This window comes from Gracilinanus agilis, chromosome 3 (assembly GCF_016433145.1).
Source record: "Gracilinanus agilis isolate LMUSP501 chromosome 3, AgileGrace, whole genome shotgun sequence".
Taxonomy (NCBI): domain Eukaryota; kingdom Metazoa; phylum Chordata; class Mammalia; order Didelphimorphia; family Didelphidae; genus Gracilinanus; species Gracilinanus agilis.
In genome coordinates this window covers 86,893,787-86,911,764 of record NC_058132.1, presented here as the reverse complement: position 1 = coordinate 86,911,764, position 17,978 = coordinate 86,893,787, and the positions used below count along the sequence as shown (strand labels likewise).

Below are 17,978 nucleotides of genomic sequence, written 5' to 3'. Positions count from 1 at the left end.
GGAATAAAGCCTATGCAAAAGCAAAGAGAAGTATCTTGAGTGAGGAACCCCAGCTAGGTCACTATATCTCTTCTGAAGAATGTGTGAAGGCAAGTTATATAGAGTAAGATGAAAGAATTTGGGCAGAGTTGTAAAGGTTTTTCAGTTTCCAAAATAGGTGATTGGATGTAGTCTATTGGTAATAGGGAGCCAAAGAAGTTTATTGAGTTTAAGGAGTGATATTTTTAGACTTGTACTTTAGCAAAATTGCTACAGCTCTGCAGAGGATGTATTGGAGAGGTTGGGGGTATAGTAGACCTCATACACAATCCAGAGGGAAAAGGAGACAGAATTCTTGACCACCTCAAACTTCCAATCTAATGGGGGATCCATCCAGCTTTGTCCTTAGAATGTCCTTTATTTCAAGCAACTGGAAAGACCCTGGACTGCAAGAAACCTGATGGAATAGAAATTGATCTGGACTAAGAAAGACTAGATGGATACATGATGGGTATTTTAGAAAAGGGATTTTTGTTTCAACATTGGTTAAACTAGATGACCATTGGGGTTCCTTCTAACTATGAACTTTTATGATTCTGTTATTCTCTAATTCTGTAATTTTGTAAATTCCTAATCTATCAAAGGAGGTATAATCATAACTCTTGGGAATCTCCCATTCTGATTAGGAGGTGAATCACCCCATCACTAGTGAATTCTTAACATTAAGAAGAGACAGTCTCTCTGTAATTTATGCATGAATTGATGATGGTCCTTATCCTTGGAAAATTCTTAGTATAATGAAGGAAATAGTATCCTTTGCCATAAAATCCAAAATCATCTCATTCCAAGATAACAAAGAGATTCTAGCACCTACGGGATTAAATTGGAGGGATCAATACACTAGGCTAAATGAATGAAGCTAGGATTTCTATTCCCCAAACTCCAGACTCAGGGGAAATGCCCTTCAGAGGCAAATCTAAGGAGGCTGATTATACTAGTACAAAGACTCACTCTTCAGAACCTAAAACCCACTGTTTTAGACAGAGAAGCCTATGAGAAGATATAGGAAAGGCAGATTCTTTTGGTGAGTGGCTTTTTGAGTAGGCTTGATAATTTAAGGAAGCCTGGGAAGTTCACCCTGAGGAGCAACAGAAGTAATATTAAGGAAGATGACTGAGAAGTACACTGGGCTGAATTAGACTGAAGAACCAAGGCTTTTCAGGAGATTTTCAACTGAACTAGAAAGATGGGACTGGGCCAGGTTTTCCTGGCGTAGGGGGAGAAATATTGGGGAAAAATATGATTTTAAGATACTCCAGAAACAAGGCAAATGCAAATATAGACTACATAGGTAACCCAGATACATTTGTCATATTATTCCATAAAGAGACATAAGATACATTTCATGATTAGATTGATTTTAATTCAGCAAATATTTATCACTGTGCTGCAAGAGAAGATCATATCATTTGAATTTTGAATACTTGTTCAGTTACCTATTACCTTAATGGTAGGGAAGGTCTGGTTTGATTTTATTTGTATCCTCAGTATTTAGCATACTGTCTTCTAGTCAGTCAACTGAAGAATCAGGCATTGTGTCAAGAGCTGTGGATACAAAGGCAAAAAAAAAAAAAAAAAAAAAAAAAAAAAAAAAAAAAAAAAGAAACATCACCCAGTACCTACTCTTTAAGAGCTCACAAGTTAAAGGGTCCAGGGGATACAAGACAAAATGCAATCAACAAGTAAATAGGAAATAATAAACAGCATTAAGGAAGACCACAAAAGGTTTCTTTCATAAGATGAAATTTTAGCTGGGACTTGGAAAAAGCCAATGACAGTTGGAGAGAGAGGTAAAGAGGGAAAGATTTATAGGTAAGGGGAACAGCCAATGCAAATGTAAAGTCAGAATGGAGCGTCTTGTGTGAAGTACATTAAGGAGGCCAGGGTCACTTCCAGCCATTTAAAGGTATCCATGCCACAAAAAGGTTAAGAACCCCCCATCTAGAGGAATTCTGAGGTTGATTTAGAACTTATTGGTTAATTATATCACTGAATAGGAACTACAAGTATGATTTCATTGATATAGGAAACTCCTGGATGAGTAAACTGTTGGCTAGTGCAAGTCAGCTTTTTCTCACCAACTTACAATTTTTGAGAGCTACTAAGAGCACTGAGAAGCTAGAGTTAAATTACACTACCAATGGGCAGTAATTAAACCCCAACTTCCTGACTTTTAGGCTGATTTCCTATCAATTACACTATGCTACCTTTCAATTTTTCAAAAATATTATATCACACAGTAGTATGAAAGTGATGTTTAAGAAATTTATATGAATAAATAATTAATGAAAATATAATTTAATTTACAAAAATCTAGAAATACTCTTTAATGCAGGTCTACAATACTTTGTTACTGGCACTGTCCATTCAACAGTAATGACTTAAGTGAAGCTGTATATTTCAGATTTTCTGATTACAAAAAGCTAGAAGGGGCAACTAAACTCTAGGATTATAGATTTAAGATCTATAAAGATCTTAATAGGCTAGAATAATTATCCAGATAATCATAAAGTCCTGAATCCTGAAATTGGGTTCTAAAATCATATGTTCAAAGTATAGAGGATATGTTATGTAATTAGGAAGAATTACAGACAAGAAGGCATTTTCTTTTCAGATTGTCTCATGTATCCCCATATGCCAGCCAAATTGAAATACTTTCTGTTTCCAGAACTCATCATTCCTTCTCTCACCCCTGTGCCATAGGTGCGACACAAACCACTCTCATTACACACAATTAATCCCATTACCTAGAATATATCGATCTCTCTTTGTCCTTGTTTCTGAGAAATCTCCTCTTAAGGCTCAGATCAGGTGGCACTTGTCTCTTAAGATTTCCTTTATCACACATCTTTTTAATGCTCTCTTTCTCATCAGATTATCCAATATTCCTTTTATTTTTCTGTGCAGATTTTGTATGCATCCAACAGACTTTGAACTTCTTATGATCATAATTATTTCAATATTGTCCTTATCCATAGTACCCAGGATCATGAATGGAATAGAGTGGGTAACGAGTAGTGAAGTTTTTAATTGAATTGAACTTTCCTATCACATAATTTTCCTTTCTCCAATTTGTCTGCAATAAATAATATGAGAGACTTTCTCAGATTTCTTGATGAAATCTAGGTGTACCATGGCTGTGGCATTCCTTTGATCTACCAGTACCATTAATTTAACAAAAAAGGGAATGTGGTTATTTGGGTGAGAATTTCCATTCATATTTGTTGAATTGTAATAATGACTCTTTCCCTTCTTAAATACTCCTAAACAAAATCTTTAATATTCTACTATAGACCACTAATGAATCAAATATAAACTAATCATTTTGGACTTTGCAGCCACTATTTGCTTTCTGTTTTTGAAAAAGGAACAGCATTTGGCCATTTCTAGTCTTGTACCTTTTGCCTCTTATCCAGAGTTTATCAAAGATTATGGACAGAGCATTTGTAATCATACCCTACACATTCTTTTAGTGCTCCATTATGATGGAGTATGCTCGCTAAGGGTAGAAAAAGTGCTCTTTTTACCATTTCATCTTTTTTCTTTTGATTCTTTTATTTCTTTTTGTTTTTTAATTATCTTTTAATTCATTGTTAATCATGTTTCTTTTATTTTTCTTAGGACAATTATTGACTTTGGCAGAAAGACAGGAAAAGAAAAGAAGCTGAATTATTCTACCTTCTCTATATCATCTACTATCATCCTTGTCTACTTGGAAGAGAAGTCCAAACTCTTTTGACCTTTCTCTTTCCATTAGTGTAAATAGAAAGAAAAAGAAAAAACAAAGCATTTTTTTATTTTCTTGGCACATCTTTGCAGATTTCAGTCATTTGCAGTTTTAGTATTCTTGACATCATTTTTATAGCAATATGTCATGATTTTGTGTATTGTGTTTGCCATCAATTAACTGGGTCCTATGTCATCTCACACTTGGTATTAGACTGTGAGTATAGGCCTAATTAGAGAATTAGGCTACTGGAGCTTGGTGATTGGAAAGAGGAGGTGGCAGATCTGAAGTCAAAAGACCTTTGTGAGGGTAAGGCAGGACACAGAACTGAATGCTGAGTTGGACAGCCTAAGTACCAAGATGACATTGAGTCTCTAACCTCCATTAAGATCAACACTATTTTGACTAGTATCAAATAATTTTTATGATTTTTTTCCGGCTTGGTGACTTCTAACATAGTTTGATATCTATTCTTCTATGTGTCCTTCCTTCCCAGTTTACCTTTTCTAATTTTCTCTGACATTCTTGGCCTTTTCTTCTGTCCAATGTTCTAGATTTTAACGATATTTTTGAATCATAATTGTCATTCAGTGTGATACCTAGGCATCCTAGCTTTAGGTCATCTTAAAATTTGATTAGTGCACTATTTATGCATTTATTCAAATCCATAATAGCAATGTAAATAGTGAATGGCCAAGCACAGACTTTGGGGTGCTCCACAGGAAATATCCTTTTACACTGACATTGAATTATTGACTCTTTCAGTTCAGAGAGGCAACTACTTCTGAATTTTTCTGAATGGATTGTTTTATTTTGCATTTCATGGTATTATACTTACCTATCCTTTTTTTCTAAAAATACCAGTAAAAGTTATCTTACCAAAAGTTTTTTTTAACCCTTATACTTCGGTGTATTGTCTCATAGGTGGAAGATTGGTAAGGGTGGGCAATGGGGGTCAAGTGACTTGCCCAGGGTCACACAGCTGGGAAGTGGCTGAGGCCGGGTTTGAACCTAGGACCTCCTGTCTCTAGGCCTGACTCTCACTCCACTGAGCTACCCAGCTGCCCCCTTATCTTACCAAAAGTTTTGCTAAAATTTAGATAAACTGTGTTCAGAGTTATCCATCTGCTAGTTGTACTATATTTTTTCATCTATCAGTCTAGAAATCCTGTCAAAATGTTATTTTGGCATTTCATGTTCTTGATGAAGTCATGTGGGCTCTTTATAATAACCACTTCCTTTCTAGATGTTTGCAAATTATCTTTTTAATGGTATGTTCCCTTCTTTCATTTTGAATCTAACTCCCAATTACTTCCATTTTGGGGGAAAATCAAGATAATGTTTGTTTTTCCATAATCATGTGGCATATCTCCTATGTCCAGTGATTTGTCAGTTATTATTTCTGGTGGCTCAGCAATTACATCTCAGCATTCACATTGATCCAGCAAAAGCTTAGTTATTTCAGGACCTGAGGATTTATTTTATCTTGGCAAGATCAAGGATAACTTGGTCTTTTCTTAAGAACTCTTTATTTACCTTGGGTATCAACTCACATTAGCCATTTTTATTTTGTTATTTCCAGTGTGTTGTTCCTTATCCTTTACAGAAAAAAGAGAAATAACAGTTAACTGTATTGCTTTCTCTGTTATTAACTACCATAAAACTATCTTTCCTGAAGGAAATGTTTTATACCTTCTTTAAACCTCTTTTCTCCCTTATATTGCTTAAATACCTCATTATAATTACCTTTAGCTTGCCTCATATACTCTAGTTCATTCTGTTAATATTCCTGACAACATTTTTATTGGATCATGTCATACATTTATTTTTATCATCTGTTACGCTTCCTTACTTAAATCCACAGTAAATTTGTTTTTGATCTATTTGTTTATGTTTCCTTTGCATTCACAGCAATCTCTTCAACCAAATCTAATTTACCCTTCTCATCGGATTTGTTTTCCACTGTAAAACTGGAATATTATTTTTTAGATTCTCTCATTCTTTTTTTTTGGCTGACTTCACTTAAAGTCTTTTTCTTCACAGTATCCTATCTTTCCTCTAACCTTTGAAATCTGCTTTCTGGTCAACAAAGATGCATTTTAAACTGTTCCCAGCTTTCTTTTGCTTCCTTCATAGAAATTCTAGAATAGAGTGACTAGTTTTCTCTTCCAAGATTCCAGTCATTTCCATCCCACCAACCATTTCCTTTCTATTACTAGGAATCTAATAATGAATAGAATTTCTCCCATTGGCTCACACTTGTGAAGGATGAAGTTATCACTAAGATGACAGTGATTATAAGTAAGTGAACTGATTTGCATTAATAGAATGTGTGAGCCCTATTTGTCAGTTCTTTGACAGTTTAGAACCTATTTAATCACATTGAACTTTCCCTGGTAGGTTTCTTCTGCTGGGTTATGGAATTGGAAAAGTGTCTTTTTTATTTCTACAATTGAGACAATGGTGTAAGTGTGACCAGCACCTGTGACAGAGAGGGATATCCTTCCTGCAGGAAGGCCTTAGGATGGCCCCTCACAACAATACTCAATTTCATCCATCCTCTTTCTTCCTATTGGGGATCCCAGGTCTAGAAGATTTGCATATCTGGATTGGCTTTCCCTTTTGCACTGTATATCTGATTGCTGTTATGGGAAACATCACCATCATTCTTGTGATCCAGACTGAACGGAGTCTCCACCAGCCCATGTTCTACTTCTTGGCCATGTTGGCTGCCATTGACCTGAGTTTATCCACGGCCACCATTCCCAAGATGCTGGGCATCTTCTGGTTCAAACTGAAAGAGATAATGTTTGGTGCTTGTGTCACCCAAATGTATGTCATCCACATGTGCACCAGCCTTGAGTCTGTGTTACTTGCAGTCATGGCCATTGACCGCTATGTGGCTATCTGCAATCCACTGAGATATACCATGATCCTCACCAATAAGGTTGTAGTCATTCTGGGAATTATCATTATAGTAAGATCTTTACTCTTTATCACTCCATTCATATTTCTCATCCTAAGACTGCCTTTCTGCAGTGCTCAAATTGTTCCTCACACTTACTGTGAGCATATGGGTATTGCTCGTTTGAGCTGTGCCAACATCAGAGTGAATATCTTATATGGACTGGTGGCTTTTTCTGTAGGATTTATTGATATTTGTGTGATTGGTTTTTCCTATATAAAGATCCTTCACACAGTTTTCTACCTTCCATCCTGGGATGCCCGTTTCAAGGCTCTCAATACCTGTGGCTCTCATGTCTGTGTTATCCTCATCTTCTATATCCCAGCATTTTTTTCTTTCCTGACACATAGATTTGGTCATAATATCCCTGGTTACATCCATATTCTTCTAGCCAATATGTATGTGGTAGTTCCACCTGCACTCAATCCTATCATCTATGGTGTCAGAACCAAGCAGATACGAGAGAGTGTTCTAAGAATGGTTAATACCAAACATTTCTGATGCTAATTTCCAGGAAAATAGTGCCATCTCTTCCTAATCTCATTACTCATTATAGAGGTCCAGTGCTCTAATGTTAATGATGCTCAGAGATCTATTATGAAAGAATGTTCATCATCTAAAAAATTGTGAATTTAGAAGATAAATCCTCAAATTGATGCTAATATCAGTAGGGTTACCTCTAAAATATAGATGTGATTGTGAAAACATATAAAGATATGTTAAAGGGTTGTGATAGCTCAAGTTTCAAATAAGTATAGTATCTAAAGCTTAAAAACATCAAATCTTCTGCTACATTAAGTTGTAAAATGATATTCCATGAATATCAGTTACAAAGAACTACCAGGTGATCTCTATAACTCAGATGGAAGGATGGAAGTGGAACCAATACCTCTCACAGAGAGGGATAGCTTTCCTGTAGTAAGATTTGAGTGAAGAAGAAATTATTTAACAGGAATTTCATATAGAGATATGATGAAGAGAATTGAGAGAGAAAGTGAACCAAGAAAAATAAAAATGGAGGAATAACAGAAAAATAGATGAGAGAGAAGAAAAAGTAAGAGAAAGAAATGAATGAATTGAGGCCTATAAGAAAAGACAGAAGAATGTTTTAGGTATTTTAGAGATCTAAAATGGCCTATTCCCCAGCCTGGAAGTAGTAGAACACTTAAAAGAAAATTTAGAAGGATTAAAGATGTAAATCCAGGACTGGACTGAAAAATGAATGTAGTAAAAAAAAATCCAAAGGTCAGAGCCTTGAAAAAATGCTTGTAGTTTTTAGGGTTGAAACCACAGAGATATTTTAGAAAAGCCTACATTATAATTTTAATCTGTATTGTCACTTGAAGTATCATCAGAGGGATTCATTTATCTCCTAAGAAGCTAATGATGTAACCTTGAAAATTCTTACAAGATGCCTCAGCTGTCTGAAAGGAAGAAGACAAAATCACTGCCTTTTTTATCTGACTTCCTTGTTGGGTACTTTTGACTTTGCCCAAATTTGTGCTCTAGAAATTGTTTAAATTTTTCCCAGTTGTCTTAACCTCTAGGATTTCAACTCTTTAAAGTGAACCTGTAACTTGACTTTTTGACTTATACTTGGTCACCTTCTGATTCAGACTAACCCTTGCAAAAGCAGTCGGGGAATGCTATTAAGCCCTGTAGCTTTTACCTAATCACAGTAAGCATATATTCATGACCTGTTTGACCTGAGTCAGCATGAGAGTGACTATCTTATATGGCAGTGTTTCTCTCAGGAATAACTTCTTGCTCCTTTGGGGAGTTCTCATTCAGAGGAGAATCTACCCTGACCTTCTAGGAGCTTTACATAATCACAGAATGTAGGAACTAGAAAGGATCTTAGAGGGTCTACAATACAACAAATATTGTTGGGTCCACCTAGTCTAAATAATACCCAATCAACACAATCCTTACTATACCTGGAAAAAGCCATCATCCAACTTCTGCATGAGGACTTCTAGCACTCAGGTGCCCATGGCATCCTGACACAAATATTTGGGTCAATTCTAATTGATATGATGTTTATCCTTATATGAAACTGCTACATGAAAAGGCATAAAGTTTCTCTATAAGCTTCACTCCTAGTGTGAATTATAACGGAACAAGTCTAATTCCTTCCCCTCTGAAATTGTTCCATCTGCTTTGTATATATCTTGTATAAGCCTAGTTTTCAATATGTTGTCTCCTCCATTAGAATATGAATTCCTTGAGGGCAGATGCTATATTTTAATTCTTTGTATCCCCATAGCTTAAAAAAAGTTCCTGGTACAAAGTAGACACTTAGTATATGGATTTTTCTTTTGTAATTTTCTTTGTTAAAGCTAAATTAAAACTCTAGTCCTTAATTTCCATAGAGTTTATTAATATTTACTTGAGTAAAAGAAGGCAGACAGATATAGAGCTATCTGAACTAGCTGTGTGGGCACTCTTCTCATGGCTTTCTCAGCCTACGACCTTTCAACACCACATCCAAGGGAATAGAGAACCCACTCCCTGGAACCCCCTCTTTTATATCTTCTCTTTTATCCCTGGATCCTAACCTGATCCTTTCCAGGTCATATACCTAGGTCACTGTCTTGTGACCCACACTGGAGCACACTCATGTACATAACACACACAGTACACAGATAGGACTCCAGTATGTGATCCTGGGAGGGGGCTTCTCTTCACACATCTTCTTGTTATTACTACTTCTGTTGCTATTTTCCCCCTTTTTTTCTCTCCTTGTCTTCGTCCTCTTTCTTTCCCCCTCTCTTCCTACAAATCTGTCTGTCTCTTTCTGATTACTAATCTGTCTGTCTTTGTTCCTGTCCCTTCATCCCTCTTTCTTTGGCTCTGTCTCTCAGGATTTTATCAGCATAACAATCTTTTGATAAGGAAGATCCTCTACAGATTACTTGGGGATTCTGAGAAAGCAACTTTCATAATATTTCAAAGCCAGCATGCAGCAGAGATATGATTTGAATTTATTTGATTGAATTCATGAATTCTGAAATCAGAATTTGTGCCAAATTGCTCTTCATAGTTTTTTTTAATGCAGTTTTAAATTATGTATCTTTTTTGCCTTCATCTTCATGTTACAGACTCATACTGGCTTACAGTCTAAAAATAATTCCTAAGCCCCTTGCACGTTAATTCAATCAACCAATTAACAAGAATTTAAACCTGTCCCCCCATTTATATCTGTAAATCATATTTGTAATGTGTTACGTGCTATTCATACACAGACAAAAATAAGTGCCTCTTCTCAAGGAGCATACAGTCTATCAGAGAAAATAACACATTGTCTACCTAGACTCAAGTATTCTGTAATTGTGTGATAGTCTGAACCTCATTGTAGAAATCAATATAATACACATATCACATATTATTTTTGCCTGTTATAATCTTTGGGGCTTGCCTCCAATACATCAGTTATACTTCTTAGTTTTGTATCATTAGGATTTTTTTTATTTTTTTAAAGAAATGTTATTTTACCAATTTCATGTAATAGCAATTTTCCACATAAGTTTTCTGAAGACATAAGATCCAAATTGTCTCTCTTCCCCTCTTCCCTCCCTCTTCCTAGAGATGGTAAGCAGTTTGATCTAGGCTATATATGTATATTATCACACAAAACCAATTTCCATATTGTTTATTGTTTTATGAGAATACTCATATAAAGTCAGAACCATCAAATAAAAACCCTAATAGTATACTTCAATTCCAACTCCAACAGTTCCTTCTCTGGATAGCAATAAGAGAAGAAAAAGAAATTGAAGGAGGAGTTAAAGCAGGCAATGAGGATACTAAATTATCATGCCTTGCATGATATGATGGTATACTTAGAGAATCCTAGAGAATCAACTAAAAACCTAGTTGAAATATTAAATAGGACAAAGTTTCAGAATACAAAACAAACCAACATAAATCATCAGCAGTTATATATTTTACCAACAAAGTCTAGCAGCAAAAGATAGAAAAAGAATTTCCATTTAAAATAACTAAGCAATACAAAATACTTGGAAATCAATTTGAACAAACATGGGAATTATATGAACACGGTTATAAAACACTTTTCATACAAAATAAAGTTAGGTCTAAAAAATTGGAAAAACATTAATTATTTATGGGTAGGATGAGCTAATATAACAAAATGACAATTTGATCTAAATTAATTTACGTATTCAGTGCCATATCAATCAAACTACCAAAAATTATTTTGTAGAACTAAGAAAAATTATAACAAAATTCATCTGGAAGAACAAAGATCAAGAATATAAAGGAAATCAATAGAGGAAATTGTGATGGATGGTGGTCCAGTAATACCAGATGTCAAACTGTACTATAAAACAGTAATCATCAAAATAATCAGGTATTGGCTAAGAAATAGATTGCTGAATCAAAGGAATAGATTAGTGGTAAATGACCTTAGCTATGAAGGGTTTGGCAAATCCTAAAATCCCAACTTTTGGAATGAGAACTCACCATTTGATAAAAACTGCTGGTAAAACTGGAAAACAATATGGAGGAAACTAGGTATAGACCAATAGCCTCTGACACTGTCTAACTATGTGAGCCTGGACAAGTCACTTAGCCTCTGTGCACTTCAGTTTCCTCTTCTGCAAAATGGGAAATTAGCAAATACTATACTATAAGCAAATGACAAATTATAAGCAGTGTAGTTAAAAATCTTTTTACCAATCAGAATAGACTTGTTCATTATTAAGGAGGTCCAATAAAATCATTAACAGAATTTAATAGCCAAAAACAGATCTCAAAATGATTCAGTGTGACAGAAAGATATTGATCAGATTAATATATGACCTTAAAACAACAAAATTAATCATAAAACAAGCAATCAGCAAAATACAATAAGATACAGAGACTTTCAAAAAACAGTGGAGTCTGAGGAGGTTTAAAATCCACCTCCACTCTTTTAAAAGTTCTATTCAAGTTCCTTTTATCTGAGCTCTGCACTGAGCATAGTGTGGATGAGGTACAGAGACTGGACAGGCCCAACTGGCCAGGGTGCATGGGGAGATGCATCTCTCCCCTGAGTCAGACAGGATAATTGCAAGGACCAGTACATCCAGGAATGGTAGGAATAAAAAACATCCCACCATTGGGATCTGTTTGAAATAGATAACACGGGCCATGCTTGCCATTCTCCTTCCTGGTAAAGGGCTAGGGCCCACATGTTATCTCAGTCTCTTCCCCCCACAGGCAAAGTATGGTTGCCAACTGGGGTAAGGGCTGGAAAAGCAGCTGAAGCAGGCTCATGGCGGGGGGGGGGCGTGTTAGAAAAGCAGCTAGGTCAGGCTTGAAAACCCACTTGGAGGGAGGAAAAGTCAGAAGATCTCCTAAGGTAAAAAGTTCTTAATGTCTAAGAGGAAACATATCCGGGCAACTCTCTGGTGTGCACAATGAAAAAGAAGGGGTTTATACTTCCCAAACTTCAAGCAGTGAAGGCAGCAGCTCCAGGCACTGTGTTGGATCAGGAACATTGGGAAGAGGAGCTCCTGGTCCAGGTCATAGCTAGCAATGGGAAGATTGGGAAGGTCAGCAGCAGCATGGAGCCCAGGGAGGGTCGAGCTGGAGGGGCTGGCACTGAAAGCCAAGAAGATCATGAACAGCAGACAGAAAAAGGCAGCTGGAGCTATCAGCAAAAGCATGGCTTTTCCCCGTTAGGCCAAGAACTCCTATAAAAGCTGCTCAAAGGAAAGTAGCAGGGTGGCCAAAAATAAAAGCAGGTCCGAAGCTCCAGAGAGAATTTGGAGTTCTCTCAGAGTTTTGCCTGTGCAGGGAGGGTGAAAAGCCATGGCAGAAGGAATGTGACTTGTTAGGGTATCTGAAAAATTTAAAGTTCACTCTCCAAACTTCAGGTGGTTGCCAAAAATGTAAAAAATAAAATGAAAAATGAATAAAATTTATAAATATTATGGTCTTAAAAGATTTATTGGTAGCCATTAGAAAAATGAAGCCATGTGCCATGCTAAGAGACAGTTTACCTCCTTTCCCCATGGTGCATCCGCTGCCAAGCCACGAAAGAAGGCATGCAAGCCCACCCACTAATTTTTATCCTCTAGTCTACATCACTACATAACTGTCTATGTCATCATGTAAGCCAGGAAGCCAGTGAGTTCATGGGAAATGTAGGTCAAAGACCCCCTAAAATTCCAAAGGAAGCCAGTGGGCTCACAGGAAATCTATTTCAGAGACCCCAAAATTTCAATAACACACCTACACTGACAAATGATAGTATGTGGGACAATGGAGGGAAACATGGAACACATGGTACTAAGGGCTCTCTGGCAGTCCAGGGCCCTCAATAAATATGCAAACCCTGATCCCCATGGGAGGGGAGGAGCTACTTCATTATCAGCTCCAAGGCTATTCTAGTAGTCCTTAGGCCATTTCACCAGTCTAGGATATTATACTGTCTTTAAAAACTTCTTCTTCAAATAAAATTCTTTCATACTTCTGGATCGAATGGAGTTTTGAGCCTTCCATTCTTGGGGCCAGACCTTGTTACAAACTTGGGTATGTTTTCTCACAACACCTTCAGAGTGATCCCATTGAGGGAGATATACAATCTACCAAGTTGTAGAACTCATAGCTGATGATGAAGGCACAGTTCCCACCATCTGGAAATACCCAACTTCCTAGGAGATATCCCCCTCTGTGTAAATAGAATTAGCTCTAGCCCATTCATAGTCAAACTCTACTTACCCTAGGCATAGAGATGATGTCATCACTGCCTCCCTTAGTGGGGAGGGGAGACGAGTTACCCTCACGTGACAATAAGTAACAAATCAAGAACAAGGGACTTCTCTTTGGGCAGTCCAAAATCAGTGTAGAGGTTGCCATTTGTTCACTTGAATTAGAGGCAGACCCATGGGAAGTGACGAAGGACACTTTCTCTTTAAGTATGTTGGTTACTTCCTGAGAAAGGGAGTTCCTGCTTTGAACTTGGTGCTGCAGGTAGTCGGGTGAGACCACAGACAGCTTCTACTCTGAATGGTCATGTGGATAAGCTAGGCTGACTTCCTTGGGCCTAGCTTGGCATTTCCAAACTCTACCTTTAAGTAGGCTCTAGCCTATCTGATTGCTAGGCCTTGTGACTTGTAGCCTCATTTATTTAGCCTTCTAACCTTCTCTCTCTGTCCAGGCCTCTGCAGGCCTGGACTAGCCTCTCCCTCTCTATTTCCCTACCTTTTACCTTCCCAACTGTAAATAAACTGCCTTAAACCCAGTCCTGACTTGGGTCTAATTTAATTATGGAATCAACCTGAATTTTTGATTCCTTCCTGGTGGCCACACTTTAAATATATATCTATAAAATACCTCTGTCAGTGTCTTAAAAGTCTAATGAACAAAATATTCTTACTGTTATATTTTCTATCTATTAATCAATCAACTAGAATTTCTTAAGTGGTACCATGTGCTAAACACTATTCTGTTTTCTGGCAATAAAAAGATGAGAGAAAGACAGAGAGACAGAGAGACTGAGAGACTGAGAGACAGAGACAGACAGAGACAGACAGAGACAGATACAGAGAGACAGAGAGTTTCTGACTTGAATGTGCTAATATTAAACCTGAATGTAAAGAAAATGGAAGAATGTATACAGTTAAAAAGTGCATATGCTATTTCCATTGAATACATTCATGGCAAGCATGCATCTCAGTGATAGATGATGACATGATGACTGATAATCAAGGAAAGGCTCTAGGAGAAAGTGAGTTCACTTCTTCTGTTTGCAACAGCAGCTGTAATCCATGAAGCATTCTCCTTTCAGATGCCCCAATGAAATTCAAACTGACCAAATTCTTCCTCAGCTATGGAAAGGTTAACTGTGAATGGACATCATCTCTTTGAAGCCAACTATCAACCAAAGAGTTAACTCTTAATTCTGTTCCCAGGGGATCTATGTTTTGTAATGCACCAGAGGGCCTGTGTGTGTTGGCTGACATCCAGCATGAGCATCAGACAGGAGAAATGCAAGTGAGCAGCTCTGTTATTAATATTCTCAAGCTCTTGACTCATAGAGCAGTATCTGGTCTGGTAAGTGAATGCTTGAATTCTGTGTGTACCCTAAACTTTTCATTCTTCCCTTATCTTTGCTCCTCATCCAGAAACTTTAGCTTTTTAAAAAGGAAAACCAGCTATCCTAAATTCAAACTCCAGAGCAATCCCTTTTCTCTACTGTTACCATTATCCTTAACCCTTCTTTTTCTTTCCTCTTTTCCCCAATTTTCCATTTCATTCCCTTTTTTCTATAGCTTGCTTAATTTTCCTTCGTTAATTCATTTTGTACCTTATTTCCCTACTTTCACTTTACTCTTATTCCTTTATCTTTTTTACTCTTTTCTTTCATTTCCCTCCTTTCATCCTTTATTTCTCCAATCTCTTCTAGTTTTCTATCATTTCCTCTTTTTCCTTTTTTCTATTTTTTCTTCTTTTCAATTTCTTTTCTTCCTCTTCCCCTCTGCCCTACATTTCCTAATTCTTATTCTTTCCTTTTTCTGCTTTCCTCATTAACTTCAGCAGATCCCAGCCTGGATCTTTAAGGAATCTATTCACTGACTTACTTTGATTTTCCAAATCTTATTTATAAGTGACAGTACTACTGGGAGACAATGCTATAGGGTGGACATAACATCCAGATGAGGTAATGGGATATTATGAGTTTTATTTAGTAAACAATGGAAAGCTATGAAAAACTTAGAACAGAGGTGTTATATTATCAGATTTATACCTAAGAAAGTTTCATCTTCATTCATGAAGGATAGATTACAGTGGGGAGAAATAGAAGTTATAAAAGTATGTTAGGAAGTTCTTAGAAAATTACAGACAGATAAGAGTAAGATTCAATACTAAAATGATGAATAATAGAAATAGACACTTTTAGAGTAATATAAAATAGAAAAAAAAGGGTTAGGAGAAGTTCTCAAAGCTAGTCAGTGACCAGTTCATGATTTAAGTCCATTTTTCCCAACTCCTAGACCAGTGACCTTCCTGGAATTTACAATCCAATTGAAAAGACAATCTAACATGGATAGGAAAAGTAAATAATAATGAAATGTAGTATAGAGTCAATTTTCAAATGAGGAAATCATTGATCAATGTAGTTCTATAGTTTGGGGAGTTATTCAGAAAAAAATAATGTCCAGGATAAATGGAGCCTTGGGGAAATATTGCTGAGTAAAAGAAGAACTGAAAAACCATGTTGGGAGAAAGAACAAGGAATAAATAGGTTCAATGTCTGGGATAGCCTAAATAATTTAACTCCAATATTTTTTCAGTTTTCCTTAATTTGAGAGAATGGGGGGATATATATATATATAATATAACATTTGAATATATGTATATGAATATATACAAGTGTATATGTGTATGCATCAATAATATACATATATTTAAGATTAATCATACTGTGTCTAGACCAGTGATTCCCAAAGTGGGCACCACTACCCCCAGGTGGGTGTTGCAGCCATCCAGGGGGAGGCAGTGATGGCCACAGGTGCATTTGGGGGCAGGAAATAACTGTAAGAAGGCGGTGATAGTATGTGACAGGGGGCATTAAGTAATATTTTTTCTGGAAAGGGGGCGGTAGGCCAAAAATGTTTGGGAACTACTGGTCTAGACCATTTACAAAAAGATTTTACATAGAAAATAAGAAAATAGACCTAAAGATCCTCAATCTTCCTCCCTTTCTTTCTTCTTCCCTTCCTTTCTTTCTTCTTCCCTTCCTTTTTTCCTCCCTTCTCTCCTTCCTTTCTTCCTTTCTTTCTTTCCTTCCTTCAAAATTTAATCTTTGAATATTTTTTTCCTCCAGGTCAGTCCACTAACAAGAAATACACCATAACTTGGCAGGATGCTCCATTCCAATAATACTTATACCCACTCCTCCTCTTTCTTGCTGGTTGGTATTCCAGGGCTAGAAGCTGCCCATATCTGGATTGGCTTCCCTTTTGGTTCTGTATATCTGATTGCACTCTTAGGAAACTGCACCATTCTGTTTGTGATACATACTGAGAAGAGTCTCCACCAACCCATGTTCTATTTCTTGGCTATGTTAGCTGCTATTGACCTTGGCTTGTCAACAGCTACCATTCCCAAGATGCTGGGAATATTCTGGTTTCATTTAAGAGAGATTAGCTTGGCAGGCTGTGTTGCCCAGATGTTCTTTGCTCATAATTTCACCACTATGGAGTCAGCAGTGCTTCTGGCCATGGCCTTTGATCGTTATGTAGCCATCTGTCATCCTTTCAAATATACCACCATCCTGACCACTAAGACCATTGGGACAATTGCAGGGGCCATAATCCTTAAGTCTCTGACCTTCATGCTTCCTTTGATTTATCTTGTCTTGAGGTTACCATTCTGTGATTCCCATCTTATTCCTCACACCTATTGTGAACACATGGGCATTGCCAAGTTGGCCTGTGCCAGCATTAGAGTCAATATTATTTATGGCTTGGTTGTAATTTTTATAGTATTTGTGGATGTGATTCTGATTGGAGTTTCCTATATCAGGATCCTTCAGGCTGTCTTCCGCCTCCCATCCCAAGATGCTCGACTAAAGGCCATGAATACTTGCGGCTCCCACATTTGTGTTATGTTGGCCTTCTATACCCCAGCCCTATTCTCCTTCCTCACTCACCGGTTTGGGAAGAATGTACCTCACTACATTCATATCCTCTTGGCCAATCTATATGTTGTTGTGCCACCTGCCCTCAACCCCATTATTTATGGTGTCAGGACCAAGCAGATTAGGGATCGTGTTCTCCAAATATTCATCAAAAAATGATTCATCACCAATGAGTTGGGCATTACTGAATTGAGATGAGAAATTCCATTCTCACCTACATAGGGACAAGATTAGAACAGAGCTATCTAAAAGCTGTGAAAGCCTAATCCAAAAGAGAGCATTTTGGTCTAATCTTTTCTTCTTGGTGGTTTTGGTATATAATCACATTTTGTTGGTTATCTTTAAGGCAAAAATTGGATGGTTTCATGTTGTTAACAATTCATTGCAATAGTCTTATTCAGACACAAATGAATGAGTAAGATAGGACTTTCATAGTCCCCTGACTTTATGGTTTTTTTCCTATTGCATTTCCCCTTGCATTTGCTTATATTGTGGAGGAAATATGAATCATGCAAACATTGGAGAAAGATAAATGGCACAGTGGATAGAATTAAAATCAGCAAAATCTGAGTCCAAATCCTGCCTCCCACACT

General features: G+C 36.9%; 2 protein-coding genes across 2 annotated transcripts; both read left to right on the top strand.

Moving 5' to 3' along the window:
• The first annotated feature begins 6,290 nt into the window (after positions 1–6,290).
• Positions 6,291–12,436, top strand: LOC123241095 (olfactory receptor 52E5-like). The gene is made up of 3 exons (XM_044668799.1): positions 6,291–7,197; positions 10,957–10,967; positions 12,122–12,436. The coding sequence occupies exons 1-3, from the start codon at positions 6,291–6,293 to the stop codon at positions 12,434–12,436; spliced, it is 1,233 nt and encodes a 410-aa protein (XP_044524734.1).
• Positions 12,437–16,608: 4,172 nt separating this feature from the next.
• On the top strand, positions 16,609–17,544 carry LOC123238652 (olfactory receptor 52E8-like). The gene has a single exon (XM_044665857.1). The coding sequence runs from the start codon at positions 16,609–16,611 to the stop codon at positions 17,542–17,544; it is 936 nt and encodes a 311-aa protein (XP_044521792.1).
• Positions 17,545–17,978: the final 434 nt, after the last annotated feature.

Coding starts and splice junctions, on each gene's coding strand:
- LOC123241095 (XM_044668799.1), top strand. CDS start 6,291: ATGGCCCCTCACAACAATACTCAATTTCATCCATCCTCTTTCTTCCTA.
- LOC123238652 (XM_044665857.1), top strand. CDS start 16,609: ATGCTCCATTCCAATAATACTTATACCCACTCCTCCTCTTTCTTGCTG.